The sequence below is a fragment of the Micropterus salmoides genome, unplaced genomic scaffold (assembly GCF_014851395.1).
Source record: "Micropterus salmoides isolate LMB-PRFRI ecotype aquatic unplaced genomic scaffold, ASM1485139v1 Ms_hic_scaffold_3, whole genome shotgun sequence".
In the NCBI taxonomy this organism is placed as follows: Eukaryota; Metazoa; Chordata; class Actinopteri; order Centrarchiformes; family Centrarchidae; genus Micropterus; species Micropterus salmoides.
Genome location: NW_024042261.1, coordinates 21,054,903 through 21,073,871, shown reverse-complemented (window position 1 = coordinate 21,073,871; position 18,969 = coordinate 21,054,903). Strand labels below are relative to the sequence as shown.

The window sequence follows — 18,969 nt, the reverse complement described above, 5'->3', positions numbered from 1 at the left end:
TCAAGTTTAAGGTGATATAGCAACAAAATATCAACTATTGCAGAGCCAAAACAGCCTAATCTGTTTATGAGCACAACATCTATTTGTTGTGTGTTAAATGCAGATTTCAAAAGCAAATCATCTGTTTTTTATACTTAAGTGTTACTGACTGCCGTTTTCAAAAGCAGAGAAGGCGAGCTGGATTTATACTCCTGCGGTGACTAAGTTGAGTCACTGCAGGGGCATTGGCTACGCACATACACTTGCAATTATATCTGTGTTAGTGTCTGTGTCGCTCTGCAATTACACCTCCAAAACGCTAGCTGGCGGTTGGGTTTCTGTGTTCCACTGTGTTGACTTCTGCCGGTGAGCCAGCTAACCTCTGGTTTAGCACTTTGCTTATTTGAATGGCTGTAAAATAATAATTGTCCCATCCCATGGTGCCTCCACCAACTAGTGCGTTACCCTCACCCCCATGGCAGTCAATACTCAACCATTGTGACGGTACTCCGTCACCCAGGGCTAATCTATTGGATTGTATTACAGTCTACAGGTTGTAATGGTTCTGTCTTGTATCCTGCATACATTATGATATAGTGTGTCTTTGAAACATACAGTATATCATTTTTATGTAACCAGGGTGCTCCTTCAGTGGGAGTGAGCCGTGTGCTGATTCTGAGATCAAAGGTTGCCAGTTGGAGTACAATTTATCACCGGAAGCCCCTGCAGTAAATTAGATTCTTTTGAAATTCATGAAGATGTAACATCTTTCTGGATGGAGGCAATAAGGTCTGCCATTGTTAAGGTATCTTTCAATGGGCAATTAAAAAGAAAATTAGATGACATTTGCTTGCTCAGAGGTTACAATCATGCCTTACCTTGTTAAGACAGCGATAGGGGGACAGTATCTGAACTCATTTCTGGAATTTCAGATATCAAATTGAAAAATGATTCCCATAATCCCATCACTCTGGAGTATTAGCAGGGCATGTGGGTCAAGTCACCAGGTGAATAAAATTGTCTTCCACAGGAGCACGTTGTTACTTACTTAGGTGAACTCTGTAAAGCAACTTAAATTCAATAAAGCTAAGCCTACATTTTGGGTGTTTCCTTTTGTATTTAAACAATCACACATTCTAGTCAATTGCCCTTCTCCCTCTCACCTCATTATCTTCTCACTATTCTTCCTCACTAACTGCTACTTCCTTAACTGTTTTTCCCTTTCTACTGTCTTACGTCTTCTGACTTGCAGCTTTCTGTGATCATTTCTCTCCTGTCTTTCACTCTGCCTCTTTCTCCATCACTCGTAAAAGCTTATTTATGTGTGTGTATTGATTTACATTGCTAATTGCTTCAGACGGGGCTCTAATAACACTGCTTTTTTTTAAGTTCTTACAACTGCTAATCTGTTTGAGTATGTCTGACCACTGCTAAATTCTGCTTCTTGATCTGACTTTCTTATGATTCTTTAATGTGAACACTGTGGACATTGTTTTTGTTTTGTGTTTTCCATTATCCTGTGAATGGATTAGGGATGCAATGAAATAAAAGAACTTTAGCTGGCTTTAGGGTGCTTTGATCACATCTTGTTCTCTCTGAAGAGCAGGTACTTAATCAGTACAAAGTCAGCTTCTATCGAAAGGTGACTCGAGCTCATTGTTTCTTTAAACAGGTTAAACACTTTAGCACAGCATATTTACAAGAAACACATTAGCAAAGACACCATCTTGCTGCCATTGATTGGGTTTTAAGAAAAAACAGACTGCAGATGGGGATATCTTTAATCTTCAAAAGTACAGTCGATATGACCTGTTAAGAAGATTTTTCCCCTCAGAAAATGGACGAGTAGGGTGTTTACAGTATAGTTTGCTAATTACTGCTTTCTTCAGAAATCTCCAGTATTATTACTGAAGCAAAAATACTTAAAAGTGTGACACCATTCATGTCCTCCACAGCAATGGGACCTATAAGTGTGTTTGAACTATAATGACCATTCTCTTCAAAAGAGTACATTCAAATCCCAGCATTTTCCGCAGCATTGCAGTCTGCTACAATATCTGCCCTAAACACATTGAAAAATGCTCTGCCTGGGAGAAGCTGATTGATTCACAAATGCAAAGCGGAGATCATACTGTCAAGCAAAACAAAGAGACTGTCAGAGACTGTTTGTGCCTTACTTTACAAAAACATTGAAACATAAACATTTGTCACTGCTGGAGACATCCCCAATGTTGTTCTGACAGCTTTTACAGTCACTTTTACAAAATGAATATCAATGCAGAGCTCTCCGGTGTAATTACTGCAAAATGATGCTGGATGCGTTATGTCTGTTACCTCTGACTTTCAGACATAAAGGAACATTTTACCAAATTTTAATGACCTGACATTTAGCACAAGAAAATGCCACATGTCTAGGAAAAAGATATGTCACAAAATGTGTTGCTGTTCATGGATGGTGGCGGTCTGGCGAATGCAAGGTGTGGTCTGATTTACCTGCTAAATTTCATGGTTCTGCTCTGTTTTCCTGCAAATGTAAGAGCTTTGTCAAGACGGAGTCACTTGTCATTCTTTGTGATTAATAGTTTTTAAATCAAAATATGCATGACTATAGCATGCGAAACAGACATTTTCTGAGATTTAAAACCCAGGAGTTACTTTTGCACATGATTGGAGTGACAGGGTCAGTCAGGCATCACTATGTGTGGTTTAATATAATTTAGTGAACTGTAACTCAACAGAATGCTGATGAACCTAAAAGTGCTTAAATAGCACAGCCTACTTAGCGTCGGTCCTGTTCTTTTAAAACTACTGCCACCCTCATCAGAATCAACCAGTCCAGACCAGTGAGGTCCTTTCTTCCCAGTCAGAAGTGAGCAGTTTTCCATGTTGGTACCAACTGGATTGAAAAGTGTTGCTGACTTATGAGCTGTAACTAGGTTTGTCACTGGGTTCCCTGAAGGCCCCACTTGTGTTTGCTTAAGTGAGTATTGAGTGGGTTCTTTTCTGGCTTAATGAGAAGACACCAGGACAATAGGTCCATATGTTGATCCATGATATATGTCCAGCATGTGCATTGTTTAGGTTTTATGTTGGCCAAAGATGGGTTTAGATGTGAGCTCCATGAAGGACTTGCATATGCCACTGTGTGAGTTACAATTATACCTAATGTAACCCACATTGTATTTCCCTATACATTCCCAAGACCAGGCACAGTACAGTTTGAGTCAAGACCAAAAAGAAGTTGGCTCAAGGCTAAGTCAAATCAAATCCAAAACACAGGTTCTCTCCCAAGTCCAAGCATAAACTGTGATTTAAACAGCACGCCTCTGCTATTGATCCAACTAAATCAGGACAATCCATGCGATAATTGTTCATTATTAATGTTAAAAATGTTCTGAAGTTGTGTTAATGCCAATTTGATAATTAAGTTATTTGCATGCAACTCCTGGTGACTTTTCAAATCCAGGTCAGATTTGGCACAGGCATGTTTTCAGCTGACTACATCACTGGCAAATACAGCAACCAATAAATAGCAAAAGCTAACTTCACTGTCATGTCACCTTTCTTTGTGTTGTCTTTACTGGAATCCTTTGGACCGTTATTTGGGCAGTTCTGAAAGAAAGTTAGATGCAGGATTTTCATTGTGGCCAACATCCCAATGATAGATTAAGTCTAGAGGGCTTCCAGGATCTCTGCCAAATGATAAATCTTTAATTAATTTTTTGAGTTGTATTTTTTCAGCAGTACAGTATTCAGACTCTCGGGTGGTGTGAGACTTTGAGTATGAGGGTGTATCAGACAGTGTGGTGGTGTTTCATTGTTGGGACAGAACTGTCAAGCTGTACCCTGCACCAAAGATGAACAGTTAGCATTTGCGGCGCATTAAATTATCATTCGAATCATTGCCAACAACTATAACGGCCCGATCTGACTGGTAACAAGGGCAGACAGCTTGGATCTGTTTTCTCTTGTGTTAACTCTCCATAGCTGAACAAGCATGTCAGTGAATAATAGTGGGTGACTGATCGCTTTCATCCTCACTGAATTAAAAAGAAAAACTCGTGTGTATATATATATATAAATTGATTAACCTCTAAGTTTGGACATGTGGGAGAACCAAGTGAGGTGTCTAAATGTTTAAAATACAACAGTTATTATAATGTAGACTGATGTAGACCGAGTGAAGGATGTGTGCATTCAAAATCATCGGTGGTACCAATTTCTGCAACATAAACGCATTAAAGATACATTACAATAAAGCCATCATAAAACTGAGTGAGACAGGGTAAGCGATGGATGATGAAGCGACATGGGGAGATTGAGGAAGGGGACCTGCAAGATAGATGATCATGAGAAAAGCAAGGGAGTGAAAATAGAGGGGAAATGAGAATCACATCCTCTGAAATATAAATAAAGGTTTAAGAGAGGGGAAAAGGAAGAAGAGCTGAGAGGCAGGTAGAAAGACTGATACACTGACAAAGAGAGGGATGTAGGATAGAAACTGAGAAGCAAAATGACCTGGGTTGGAAGAAAATCCATTAGTTAGAGAGAATGATTGACAGGTATATAGACTAAATCATTAGAGTGGAGTTACCAGGAGGAAGTGAAATGTATAATGAGAAATTGCTAGCAAATTACGTTCAATTGTTTGTATAACATGTAATGTACTCACATGAGTATAAAAATAGGGATGACAGAATGAATATGATTGTGAAAAAAACAGGTGAATACTGCGTTGCATGAGGGGAATGGGATAGGGAGATATGGCAGGGGAAATAATCAAGAGTAATGGAGAGAAATATATTGAATAACAGGAAAGCATTGAGAGGGAATAAAATGGAAAGGCTGATAGAAGAACTGAAGTGCCTGTGTATGTGAGTTATAGCAAATCGTTGTTTCTGCTCTGCATTTTACATTGTGGGAGGATGGAGAACATGAAGTATCAAATTACAGCATATCTATTTTTAGCAGGCTCATAAGATTTTATGCACTTTCATTTGTTTGTTTGTTTGTTTGTATGTATTTGAATTGCTTTGCTGGATAAAATGGAGGGGAAATCTAAGATAAAGCAAAAAAAAGCATGTAGCAACAGTGGGTATTTTTTTTATCTTGTGATGCTGTGGTACATTGTCATCCCTTGATGAAAACTGTTCTGTTGAGGGGATTTGGAGTGTCAAGGCAGGCATCAGAATGGAGGAGTAGTACTGTACACAACCCTCCTCTGAATGAAAGTTGAATGCTATTGATTAGCCAGGTAGTGAAACTGGGCAGGCTAATATACTGCTGCCCACTGGTACACACATGCATCACACTATGAGCTTTGAGTCATGTCACTGTAGTGTTTGAAAGTGGAAATGGAAAAACTGAAATGGCAAAGAGAAGGTGACAAAAATGTTGCAAAATTTTAACTTGTCAAGTTAATTAAAGCACATTATGGTGTCCTAATGTACAACAAATGTTTATCAGAAGTCAGGTTCAATTAGTGTAAACATACTCTCAAGCAGGGTTTTTCTGTTTCTCCCACATTTTTTAGATCCTCCTTTAAAGTTGTTTAAGATGGTCAGAGAATCTTTATTATAAATAGTTATGCTTGCCTTATGTAGATTGTGCTATGCAACAGTTGTTGACTGCGATGCAAGGTGATGAACACATTGGTATGAGATGTGCAATGAGAAGATTTTGTAATAGTCTCAAATATTAGAATTTAAAAAAATTCTGTATGGTATGAAAACGCCAGGTCAATGAGAGTAATGCTTACTCATGGTAGCCATGATTTGGATATGTATAGTCACTGCCCAATGAGTTCAGGTCAAAACATTTTTTATGTGCTCTATGCATTTCTTTTCACATTTACAATGTTGAACTCAATATCCACATTTGCAAATCTAAATTACATTATAGAATAATCAAGAAAACAAAAAAATATCTTTTATTGAAAATTAATTTGAAGCTTCAGGTGCTCATACCACATCTGTCAACTGGAAAGAGACTTTTTGTCTGACAATTTTTGAGGAAGCTGTGTGAAACTGTGTGTCCCCCTGTCCGGCTGTCCTGTTAATTTGTGCTGCATATACCAAAAAGAAAATAGTCTAGGATTCTGAGAAATAACAAACTAGTGTGATGCCTTCATTCAACATTCAAGCTGTTGGATGAGAAGTACAAGTAAGACTGTTACAGATAGTAACCTCTACTTTGCTTTGCTGCCATTATTATCATATCGAGAATAAAATATACAGTGTACTGTTCCCAAAAGGTGGATGTTGTAGTTATAATACAATCTTGACACCAAAACTGTAGACACTCCACACAGGAAAATGCTCACCATGTACCTGCACAATTATAGAGCACATTATAATTTCACTGTATGGTGTAATTTAGTTCAGCTCCTGAGCCTAGTTATAGTTGTCACTCTCCTATCTCTATCCAGACTTAAGTTAAATTTTGTATTTTTCAAGGGTGTATTGGAAATAGCAGCTACTGCAAGTATTTTAAGTCTATTTAGTTTTTTGTCTGAAAAAAGTAAACATTAAATTCATGCATAGGTAACAGGCATTAACCTCATAGACATTTCTTTTTTCTTGCAGTTGTTATAAAAGAGTGACTCCATATTTTGCCAAACACGGGCATAGACAGGAACTATTTCCATGTGGCTCAGCATGAAAAGATGTGTGAAAATAACTACAGGACCACACATGTTTTTTCATTGACCTTTACTTATTTTCTTTCTAGTAAACCTAGCTTGAAAAAAAGGAATTTAGCACTTGTTACATTAATTAGGAAATTTGCATTTTCTCTGTGCTTCATGTGACTTGATGCTGTTTCACAAATGCTTCATACTAAAGGCATTTCATTAAGTCTACAGAGGGTTTTACATATCCAAAAATGCTTATATTTTTAAAACGTTTGTCTTCAGCGCAGATCAGCGATTCACCTTTACTTATCTTAAGTGATGCTATATTAGTATCTGCTTCAGTTCATTGTTCATTTGCTTCTGTCTTCCAGTTGCCCTGTTCCCAGTGGAGGATAATGGAACGGCTGTGGTTCTCTTTGCTGTTGCTGGCAGCAGCATGCAGGGGACAGCCGTGTCCGAAACGCTGTATGTGCCAGAGCCTTTCTCCATCGCTCGCTATCCTCTGCTCCAAAACAGGCTTGTTGTTTGTTCCTGCTGCCATTGACCGACGCACAGTGGAGCTACGGCTTCAAGAGAACTTCATTACAGGTAATGCACCTGCTAGTCTGTCCTGTATTACCATCAGTCAAGGCAGGGGATTAAGATATTTTGCATAGTCCAATCTGTTTGTCCTCATCAACCATCACCTTAAATTATTTCCTTAAGGGGAATTTACAATTAGTGCCTACAGCTGTATGCAAGATTTAACATAGACCTGGAAAAAATGCTGTAATATTGAACAGCATCACCTGAAGCAACAGTGTTTGGATACTGAGCCACGGCAGCATTGTCATAGCAAAAGAGTGAGCAATGAAATGACAGGTTAGATAAAGGGAAATGCTGTGAGTACACACAGTGAGTAGAGTATGTCACATGTAAATGTAGCACCATGCTATAACTAGTTGTATGTGCAGAGTTTGATAGCACTGAACACAAATGTTGGCTCATGTCACAATTCTTTTTTGTTGGTCTCTACATGACAATAAGTAATATTTCTCATGAGGCTGGGTGTTTCTTTTTAACTTTAATACTTTGAAACTTTTTTGTTTTGTGGTTCAGTCTAGCAAATCTCATTCATGATTCATCACTTCCTATCAAAGAGTTTTCTTGCATACTTTGAAAAGTACTTATTTTTAAGAACTGAAGTGTTGCTTTATCCTTTTTATTTTAATCTGGAGCCCCATTAGCTCCCACCAAGGCAGTCACCTAATCTTTCCAGGCTTGACTTAAAAGAAATTATTTTCCATAGTTTACCAAAACAAAAGACACACAGGCTAAGAAAAAAGAAAACTGCTTTCACAGGGTCCAGAAAGATAATTTGAGGCGCTATTAAGAATATCACACAGCTGTAGTTATTTAAACATTATCACATTGTTCACGTCCAAATCAGTTTCAGTTTAGCACAACCCTTTGCAAAATGAAAGATTCTCTATCACTTTTTGGGGGATACTATATTCTCTCTGAGGTCCACTGAGGTTCTTAGAGTATGTTGCCAAAAAGTTAATTTTACAGGAATTAATAAATGCATACTTGTTATCATATGGTTCAGGCTCTGAAAGTAGAAGCTAATTAGACATGGACTTGTCAATCTAAATATAAAACACCATGGTCTCCATGTGACAGCAGTCGAATGGTTGCCTTGACAAATGTGATCATTTGCTGCACTGTGTTCAGCAACACCAAGCGACAGAAGACATCATTTCAGCAAATGATCTTAACCCTGACTATCTTTTACTTCTTCTCCCAATCCATATCAGAAAAGGATTTTATAAAAATCTACAGAACATAACATATCTGAGTCATCCAATCTGAAGCACCTTTTTTGTGCTCTGGCAAACATGTGTTTATTCTGCTCACCCCCAGCTGTCAGAAGAAAGGACTTTGCCAACATGACCAGCTTGCTACATCTGACCCTTTCCAGAAACACCATCAGTCAGATTCTCCCTTCAGCTTTCAGTGACCTGCGGCGACTGAGAGCACTCCACCTAGACTCTAATAGATTAACTGTGATCAAGGTGAGACTAATGGATAGATGGTTGGAAGGATTAAAGATGTTAAATGGGAATGATTAGCAAAATGGATCATTGGACTGAGAAACACTTAGAAGTCTCAGTGTCACAATTTGAAGGTTGGATGGATACACTCAATTGAACTACGATGACAGAAAAATTATATATATATATATATATATATATATATGGTACCAGCATGATAATACTGTGAAGCTTCTCATAGCCTTTTCTCTTTTTCACCAATTAGGACGACCATTTCAAAGGCCTGACCAACCTTCGTCACCTGATCTTGGCCAACAACCAGCTCCACTCCATATCTCCCCATGCCTTTGATGACTTCCTGTCCACATTGGAGGATCTCGACCTCAGTTACAATAACCTTGCCCAGGTGCCCTGGGACACGATCGGGCGGCTAACCAACGTCAATACCCTAAATATGGATCATAACCTCATAGAAAATGTTCCCCAAGGGGTTTTCACAAACCTACACAAACTGGCCAGGTAAATACAGTAGATAGAGGAAAGGAGGGAGGAATGAGCAGATCGTGTGTGTAGCAATAGATAACGTATATGTGCACAGACTGGTTCACTGATCTACTGAATAAATTACTGTTGATCTAATGATAATATCCCTCTCTCCTCTTGCCTATCCTTCACCATCTCCCTACCCACATCCTCTCACAGGCTAGACATGACGTCAAACAAGCTGAAGAAAATTCCCCCAGACCCGTTGTTCCTGAGAATTCCAGTTTATGCCAAGTCCAGAGGCTCCCCCCTCTCCTCCCTGGTGTTGAGTTTTGGTGGCAACCCCCTTCACTGTAACTGTGAACTTCTGTGGTTGAGAAGACTGACCAGAGAAGATGACCTCGAGACGTGCGCATCTCCCCCTGACCTCAGTGCCAAGTACTTCTGGACAATACCTGAAGAGGTGACATTTTGAGCTTTTCACTAGCATCCTGCAGGGAACTAATAAAAATGTGTCTCATAGCCTTTAAACCACGACAGACCTTTGATAATTGAATTTATACAAGACAGAAACGTATTCAGATGTGATGATGATGAAAAATGTGCCTGCAGTATGACCTTATTCTTTTTTGCCATTTAGGAGTTTATTTGTGACCCACCAGTTCTGACCCGTAAGTCACCTCATACAGTGGCCATGGAAGGCCAGCCTGCCAGCCTGAAGTGCAAGGCAAATGGCGACCCTGAACCTGAAGTCCACTGGATCAGCCCTGAAGGGCGACTAATATCTAATAGCACCAGGTACTAAGCTTATTTCTGTGCAGTCCTATTATCCTGTTTGATCCACAATGACCTTTCTCCATAGACCAATATGTTGCACAAATTGCTCAAAATTAAATGCCAGGTGTTAATTTAGGGAACATGACACATTCAATAATGTCAGAAACCTGGCAACCCAGTTTACAGGTGTGAGAGAGGGGTTGTTTAAATGTTATATATATTTTTTGTTCTTCTCCAGATCAGTGCTATGTGCCAATGCGCAACTGAGTCAGAAAAACTGTGCCTTACATAATTTTTGTCTTTGCTGTAGTAGTCGGGCTTGGGCAGGCACATGACTCGTGTGGGCCAACTCTGAATCAGGATTAGAAGGTAGTTGTTGAGGTCACACCTTTCTCACAATTCCTTCTGGTAACCTAGTTGGCATATGTGTCAAATATGTGGGTTTCTAGTTATGATTGTGCACATACCCCATCAGTTATAAAATCATTAATAATATTTTGACATTTCTGTTGTTCTTTAGATATTTTGATCAGACAAGGCTAGTTTATGGGTATGAAGTATTGTTGGATTTCTGTCAAATAACCTTTTGGATTAATGACTGTACTTACTGTATGAGGTTGAAGCCAACAACATGTCAGCCACACAGCCCCTCAGCCTGGCAGTCAATACATTGATTCTGGATAGAGTCTGGATGGATGCTGGTGGTGAAAGTTGGCATCAGCATCAGGTGCTGCAGGCAGCAAAGTACAGGTGCGGTTAAATGGGATGATAAAGAGAACACTGATTACCAGTTGGCTTGGAGGGTTTACGTGATTGCGGCTTGAACCAGAAATGAGAACCTCTTAAATTTAAAGTATAACTGAGAATCATTTCATTACCGGAAGTGAATGTGAATGTGTCTTGCTCCTTTCTTAATTTAAATGAATGCAGGGCAAATGTACTTGCCCATTTTAACATGAAGGTCTGCCTATGCAAACCAAAATTGTAGTCTGCACTGGTGAGAATTACATTTGGATCCTTTCTGAAAGGCTAGGTGTCAACAGATGTGACTTAAAAAAGTTGATGATTCTGGGGAAAGGGATCCAGAATAAAAAAAATCTTTTAAAGCTATATGTTTATGACTTTGTTGTAACATTTATATTTCAGTAAATTTATTGATTGATTGATTGAGTTAATTAACTTTTGTTTCAGAACCTTGGTTTTCCCTAATGGAAGCCTGGAGATCAATGTAACATCGCTAAAGGATTCGGGAAACTTCACCTGCATTGCCTCCAACGCAGCAGGTGAATCCACAGGAAGGGTGGAGCTAGTTGTCACGGCGACGCCCCACTTGGCAAACAGCACAAGCCGCAGCCGAGACCCGTCCTCTGAACCTGCCCCCTCTGACATCTTAACCTCCTCTAAGGTTGCGCTGCCTAATAATGAGACAAGAGGGGCCGACCGGAGAGTCTCATTGGTGGAACTGACAGGAAACTCTGCCCTCATTAGATGGAGCAGTCAGACTCCTACATCTGGAGTCAGGATGTTCCAAGTCCAATACAACAGCTCTGGGGATGACACGCTGGTTTACAGGTCTGTCTAGCTACACTGTCAATTTTATGATGTGTCTGTCTGTTGTGATTTAATTTTCTGTCTATAGTACAGTATCTATGGTGACTTCTATGAATCTTTTAAGGCGTATGCATTCCTGTGCCTGTTTGTAAGTGTTAGTGTGTGTCTGTGTAGTTGTGTGCAAGCTAATCAGCCACTGGTATGAGGATGAGAGGAGATGATAGATGACGCAAGTCATCCAGTCGTAAAAGTCTAATCAACTGAAATGATAAAAACATCTGTAGTGGAACACAGCCGTTGTCGGGTTCACTGAATGCAGGAAGGCCTGGGCCAAATGAGACGAGTGTAGCTGTTGAACAAGTTTTAATGCTTGTTTGTCAGCTTGCTTCAGTGCTGCATCCTGCATTGATTAATTGCTGTTATTTAAATTATGGTTCTATAAATATAATATTTTTTCCATGTTTTTTGGTGTTTGACTTGACTAGGACATTTGCTGAGTCTTTGTCTATACTTTGTCAGATTGGACTGACTGGCACCCCTTAAACTAGTGTCTTAATTAAACTGCCACAACATTAGTAGTAACGTGTAGAAAGAAGGAACGTCTAATTTAATAGATCCTTCAAACAATGAGGTAAGTTTTTTGCTTTGTGTGCACAACATACAACTGCACACACAGCATTCTGTCACCACAAGTGTAAATAAATTGGGAACGAACACCCACAGAAAAGAGAAAGGGCAGTTCAAGGTATTATGGTAATCTTTCTTGATAGTTATCATTGAAATGAGCCTCATTTAATGCAAAACATTTTAGTATGTGGAATGGTAACTTGGTAGCCAAGCATGTTAATCAAAGAAATATGGGATGGCCATCTTAGACTTCTGTGTACCTCTGTGGACCTGTGCATTTTTTTTTATTATTGCTACGTGATCAGAGAAAACAGAGAAAAAGGGCTGTGGTGTTCCCTTCTTTAAAAGGTAGAAAACCTTCAACAACCAGAATGCAATGGGCCACTCCTGAACTTCCCCAACTCCTACTAACATCTGGGCAGAGCTACTAATGTAAGGCTCTCTGATAGCCCCATCTGGTAAAAAACTGGGGCAGTGTATGTGGTAAGCCTCACAAAAAAGTGTATTGTATGTTTTCACACTGTAACATTGCCATGCAAGTAACAAAACATACTCGATGCTCAAACGTCTGCTTTGCCTGCTGGCTTTGGTTATTTTGTGTGATTTCTTTGCGGGATCCTGAACTATGTCTCAAGCACTCCCCTGTCCATATGTGGCCCAAAGCTTTCATGTAATGCATGGTGACTCGACTTTTGTTTCAGTTGGCACTCTTACCACAGTGGCACCACCAGTTGTCCCTGGCACAGGGCAGCTCTGCGCCACAATCCTCACCGGCTGGCGGTGCTTGATTTTTGGCCGTGGCGGCTTCTTCCACCTCCATATGTTGTAATTCCTCCACACTGTATATACTGGCTCTTGTAAGTAGCACCAAATGGCTGATTCCAGCATTACACTATCAAAATCGACTTTTTCCATATCTACGGAAACATAACTTTTGTCGTCTTCACGTGATTGTTTTAGCGTGTTGATTTTGGACAGGATGTTTGGAGTGGTGAAGAGCTGTCCCACTCTTGATCTGACTGTCCATGTAGGCGGGCATACAAAAAATGTGGAAATACTATCTGTAGTTCGAACAACTAAAGTTCACGTTTCGTGTCATCTGGCAGACTTTTGCTGGCAAATAAATGGGGAGCTCTGGATGACTCACATTGTAACGATACGAAGCTGGTTGGAAATTGGCAAGTAAGTTCAGTAAGTTAACTTCTAAATCTTTGTTCTTTTTGTTTGTCGTCTTCTATGTGCAAAACCCAAAGCACTGGCAAAATTATATCTTAAATCTCTCCGAAAGCCTGGTTAAGCCTGTTTATTTTCAGCTCCGAGGAGTTTTCATACATTATGGAGTTATCATGGCAACAGGTTAGGAAAACCTCCTCAACCACTTTAATACTATTGCGTACAGTGAAGTATTCATTAAGTTCATTTTTTTCAGAGGTGCAAATGGAAAGGCAGAATAGATCACCCTGTCTTCTGTGATTTACAGGAGAAAATCACAAACGTCTTCAAAACTGCCATACACAATTTGAGGATAACAAATTTAGCTTCTTCTTTTTTCTCTTGAAGAACAGCTGAAATTGTCTCTCTGTTTCTAATTCTTGAAAGAATACCCTGCAATATAATATGTCAAATATATCCATGTTGATAGGAGAAGAGACAGTTCCTCCAAATTTGTGAAAAGGTGACAGGTGAGATATGTAAATGAGGGGCCTCTACTGAAAAGTGATCATGATGTTATTTCTAAGGTAGAGAAGACACTTGTTTATTCAGACAGGTCAGCTAACTGTTGGAGACAAGCGGCGTCTTACAATTCTAAGCATGGCAACCATTCCCCTGCATAGCAACCACCCATCTGTACCTGCCTGTACAAGGTTTGATGAAGTTAGTGGGCACGGCAGGTACAAAATACACTCCAGTCAGGTGTAAGTATGAGTAGATATTTGTCCGTGTGGTTTGCTGTGAATCTTTAAGAGTCACATTAAATAATTGCATTTGCTGTCATATACACAAACACAGATTCTCGGAGATATGGGATAATATGGGCCCAATGGACACATGCCTTTGGTGTGAGAGACCTGAGTTCAATTCCCACTGTTACACCAATGTGTCCCACCAATGTTTTTGTTTTTAATGTTAGCCACAAGTAACATAGTTCTCAATACAATTTCTTTGAATAACTTGTTTTAGAACCTGCTCAAAATACCTGGCCTCCCCCTAAAATCATAAAGATTTTCAGGAAATCAAACCCAATATTTGATCCTATTTATGGTTGACATTTTTTCTGTAATAGCCATGCAATATATTAAACAATTTTCGCTCTAGTTTTTATTAGCAGTGGCAAATTGCTGTCGTTAACTAGGGACTTGCAAAAAAATAATAGAAACTATTGTAATACAGTGCAATTTTATTTAATTGATGCCTTACTCTTCTCTTATCTTTACAATACATAATAGCTGTATTAAGTTGCAATTGTAAACATATATTCCTAGTGCTAGGGTATTTGTAATTGTGAAGCAGCCACAGGAAACACAATGATGGATGGATGGATGGATGTATGGATAAAATTAAAATTATATCACAGTCACATGACACACAACTTACACAAATACATGTGTGAGGTAGGTCAACAAGAATGACATAAGTGCACAGATGAGTTTTAGTCACAAATATATATTTTTATATAACACAAAACACAATCTACAAATATATTCAATATCCACAAATTCTCCATGATCCACAAATATAAAACACGATCCACAAATGCTTTCAAAATACACAAACACACTCTCCATGATCCACAAATAGAAATCAGTGACAAACCACGGTTTCAAAACATGCATACAGATTCTGTGCAGTGCTCAGCATTCAAATTTCTAATATGTGTGTGTGGATCACAGTATTATTGCAGATTGCCTACTATTTGTCTACAAATCATTTTGACACTGGTTTACCACGGAGAGTGTGACTTCGTTCCACAAATGTAGTCAGCCAATCAGGGGTATTGTTTATATGTGATGTCACTTCCCCACAAAAAGCCCTTCAAAATAAGAGCTGAAACATGTCAGAATGTGTGCATCTTTTACTCTACATCTAATCCTGTGTGGACTTTATTTATGTTCATGTGCATGATAACTTAAGTGCTGAATAATTGCCCCCCTTACAGTTTAATATTTACGTACTACATGCTGCAGTCCATTTCTGTTCTTCTTCTTGAGTGTAATAATAATAATAATCTTTATTTGTAGAGCACTTTTCAAAAACAAGTTACAAAGTGCTTTAACAAGTGTAAATACAATAATACCCAAAAGACAATAATACAAAAACAATACAAGATAAAAGCAAGAAAACAATGAAAAGACTGAAATACACGTTTAAGATAAATATAAAATAAGTAAAATAGAATAAAATAAAAGGGATAAAATAAAGTCAAATAAGACCGGGAAAGGCTCTCCTATAAAAGTATGTTTTAAGAAGGGACTTAAAAGAGTGAGAGAGAGACTCAGCCGACCTGATTTCCTCGGGCAGGCTGTTCCAGAGCCTCGGGGCCCTTTAGTTTTCAGTCGAGACTCTGGAACAGACAACAGACCTCTGCGCGAGGATCTCAAGGTACGTGCTGGTGTGTATGGGACTAAAAGGTAAATAAGGTAAATATAACAAGGCGAGAGGCCATGAAGAGCTTTAAAAGTGAATTTTAAAGTCAATTCTAAAACATACTGGGAGCCAGCGTAATGAAGCTAAAATAGGGGTGATGTGATTTCTTTGTTCTGGTTAAAAGCCTGGCAGCTAAGTTCTGGACAGTCTGGAGTCGATCAGTAGATTTTTGGGTTAAACAAGTGAAAAGGCTGTTGCAATAATCCAGGCGTGATGAGATGAAGGCGTGTAAAATGGTCTCAGTGTCCTTAAAAGTTAACATAGATCAAATTTTTAAGTTGATAAAAACATATACACAAAACAAATACTGCCATCTGCTGGGACCCGATGACCAGGATTTCTGTTTTGTCTGAGTTCAGCTGGAGGAAATTGTTTGACATAAATTTCACAAAGGCAGTTGGTAAGTGAACTCAGCATTCCAGGCTCTGTGGATCTGACGGGCAAGTACATTTGTGTGTCATCAGCATAAATATGAAAAGAAATACCGTGTTTATGGATAATATGTCCAAGGGGAAGCAGATACAAGGAAAACAAAATGGGTCCTAAGACCGACCCCTGAGGCACACCATATTTAACTGGACAGAACGAAGAGACATAGTTGTTTACAGACACGCAAAACTTCCTATTTGACAGGTAGGATGAAAACCATTCTAGAGCCATACCAGAGATCCCCACCCAGTGCCTCAGTCTGTCTAACATGATGTTGTGATCAATGGTGTCAAAAGCAGCGCTAAGGTCCAGGAGTACCAGTATATACAAGTATTAAAAAGTTATAGGAAGGTCCTCCGTGATGCCAGACCAGCGTACTACTCGTCATTAATAGAGGAAAATAGGAACAACTCCAGGTTTCTTTTCAGCACTGTAGCCAGGCTGACAGAGTCACAGCTCTACTGAGCCAAGTATTCCCGTAGCTCTCATTAGTTACGACTTCATGAGCTTCTTTAATGATAAAATTCTAACTGTTAGAAACAAAATTCACCAAGACCTGCCCTTAACTGGCACCGACTTATCTTTAAACTCAGGAACCTTAGAAACAGCTGTAGAACCAGATATATGTTTAGACTGTTTAATTATCCTTACTACCTCTTGCTCGGAGATGTTCCTTATACAGAATTGTATACACCAGAGCACTGCGATCCCAGAATGCAGGGTTACTTGTGGTTCCTAGAGTCTCCAAAAGTAGACTAGGAGCCAGAGCATTCAGCTATCAAGCTCCTCTCCTGTGGAACCAGGTTCCAGTTTGGGTTCAGGAGGCAGACACCATCTCCACATTTAAGAGTAGGCTTAAGACTTTCCTCTTTGATAAAGCTTATAGTTAGGGCTGGCTCAGGTGAGTCCTGAACCATCCCTTAGTTATGCTGCTATAGGCCTAGACTGCCGGGGGATTTCCTATGATGTACTGAACTCCTCTCTCCTCTACTTTCTCTCCCTCTGTATGCAACCTCATCCCATTATTGCATGTTACTAACACAACTTCTCCCCTTTCCGGTAGTCTTGTGCTTTCTCGTCCCTCTCCTCTCTCCTCCTATCACTTCCTGCAGGTGTTTCTGGCTCTGGAGCTGTGGAGTCTGGATCTGTGGCTGCGGGTCACCTGCTGCCCCTGTGTTCCTGCTGGACACCCTCTGCTACAACAACTATTGTTACTAGTCCTATTGTTATTATTGTTATTATAATCATTAACATTACGATTATTATCATTAACACTACTATACATATTTATACCATTTTTTATTTAGTCATTCAGTCTATAGCAACATCACCTTTACTGTCTGTATCACTGTGTGTATATTGTGTAGGCTGCCTCCCTCCCCTCTCTCTCCTTCTATCCCTCTCTTTTTCTCTCTGTTCCTCTCCTGCCCTCTTTCTCTCTGTTCCTCTCTTGCCCTGTCTCTCTCTCTCTCTCTCTCTTGCCCTCTCTCTCTCTCTCTCCCTCCTTCACCCCCAACCGGTCGAGGTAGATGACCGCCCACCCTGAGCCATGGTTCTGCTCAAGGTTTCTGCTTCTTAAAAGGAAGTTTTTCCTTGCTTCTGTCGCCTAGTGCTTGCTCTTGGTGGGAATTGTTGGGCTTCTGTATACAACAGAGTATGGTCTAGACCTGCTCTTTTATGAAAAGCGTTGTGAGATAACTGTTGCTGTGATTTGGCGCTATATAAATAAAATTGGATTGAATTCTTTCTAGAATCTTTGCAATAAAAGGCAGTTTTAAAATTGGTCTAAAATTTTGTGGGAGGGAGGGATCTAAACCAGGTTTCTTTAAAAGTGGGTTCACGCAAGCCGTTTTAAAATAATCAGGGACACAACCAGTAGATAGGGAGCTGTTAAAAACAGAGATCAAATGGGGCCCAACAGAATCCATTACTTTCAGTAAAAACTTTGTAGGTATTACATCAAGTGGACTGGAGGACACTCTCATTTGTGATACTGTTTTTAAAAGCTCAGACAAGTCGATGGGATAAAACTGGTTAAAACTCTCTTGTTGCTGGTGAGGGACCTCTTAGTAAGAGACCGCGGGGGTAATAGAGGCTCTGATTGACACCACCTTATTGGTAAAATAAGATAAAAACAATTCAGTCATCATTACTTCCAGCTGAGGCACAAGGAGGGGTTGGGTTTACCAGCTGATCCACAGTCTTAAACAGAAACCTGGGATTGTGTTTATGTGTAGTAATGAGTTCAGAAAAATAGTGTGTTCTCGCATCCTTAACCATGTTATTGTAGTTAATTAATAAATCCTTCAGACTTAGCTAATGGACTTGGAGACTGGATTTTTTCGATCTGCACTCTGCTTTTCTGCATTCCCTTTTTAGGCTGCGAATTCTGTCATTTATCCAGGGTTGCTTACTAGCTTTAGACGTAGGCCTAACCTTTAGAGGAGTAATATTTAGTGACAACAAGCGATATGATTGAAGTGATCGACCAGATTGTTGGTGTTGGAATCAGACAGGTGTTGGCTTTGGCTCTGAAATAATGTGCAAAACTTTGAAACACTTTGTTCATTAAAGATTCGAGAACACACGGAGCTTGGTGAGGCGGCATGAGTAACAGGCGAATCACAGCTAAAAACAATACATGTGGTCAGGTATGGTCATGTCCACTAATTCGACCGAGGAAATGCTGACACCCAGGGTAAAAACCAAGTCCAGTGTATGACCACAGTTATGCCTTTGCCCTTTGACATGTTGTTTGAAGTTAAAAGAAGTGGCCATATTTAAAAAGTCTGTTAAAATCGCCACAAAGAACAA

The 18,969-nt window shown here is 39.6% G+C and overlaps 1 protein-coding gene across 4 annotated transcripts in view; it reads left to right on the top strand.

Annotated features, from left to right (window-relative positions):
- Nucleotides 1-18,969, top strand: part of zgc:172282 (leucine-rich repeat and fibronectin type III domain-containing protein 1-like protein) — a 210,576-nt gene that overhangs the window by 104,501 nt on the left and 87,106 nt on the right. For all 4 annotated transcript variants that reach the window (XM_038693519.1, XM_038693516.1, XM_038693517.1 and 1 more), the window contains exons 3-8: nt 6,982-7,198; nt 8,513-8,664; nt 8,909-9,162; nt 9,346-9,589; nt 9,767-9,924; nt 11,095-11,475. In XM_038693519.1, the coding sequence (XP_038549447.1) occupies nt 7,006-7,198; nt 8,513-8,664; nt 8,909-9,162; nt 9,346-9,589; nt 9,767-9,924; nt 11,095-11,475 (1,382 nt within the window). In that variant the 5' untranslated portion in view covers nt 6,982-7,005. The remainder of the gene's footprint in view (nt 1-6,981; nt 7,199-8,512; nt 8,665-8,908; nt 9,163-9,345; nt 9,590-9,766; nt 9,925-11,094; nt 11,476-18,969) is intronic.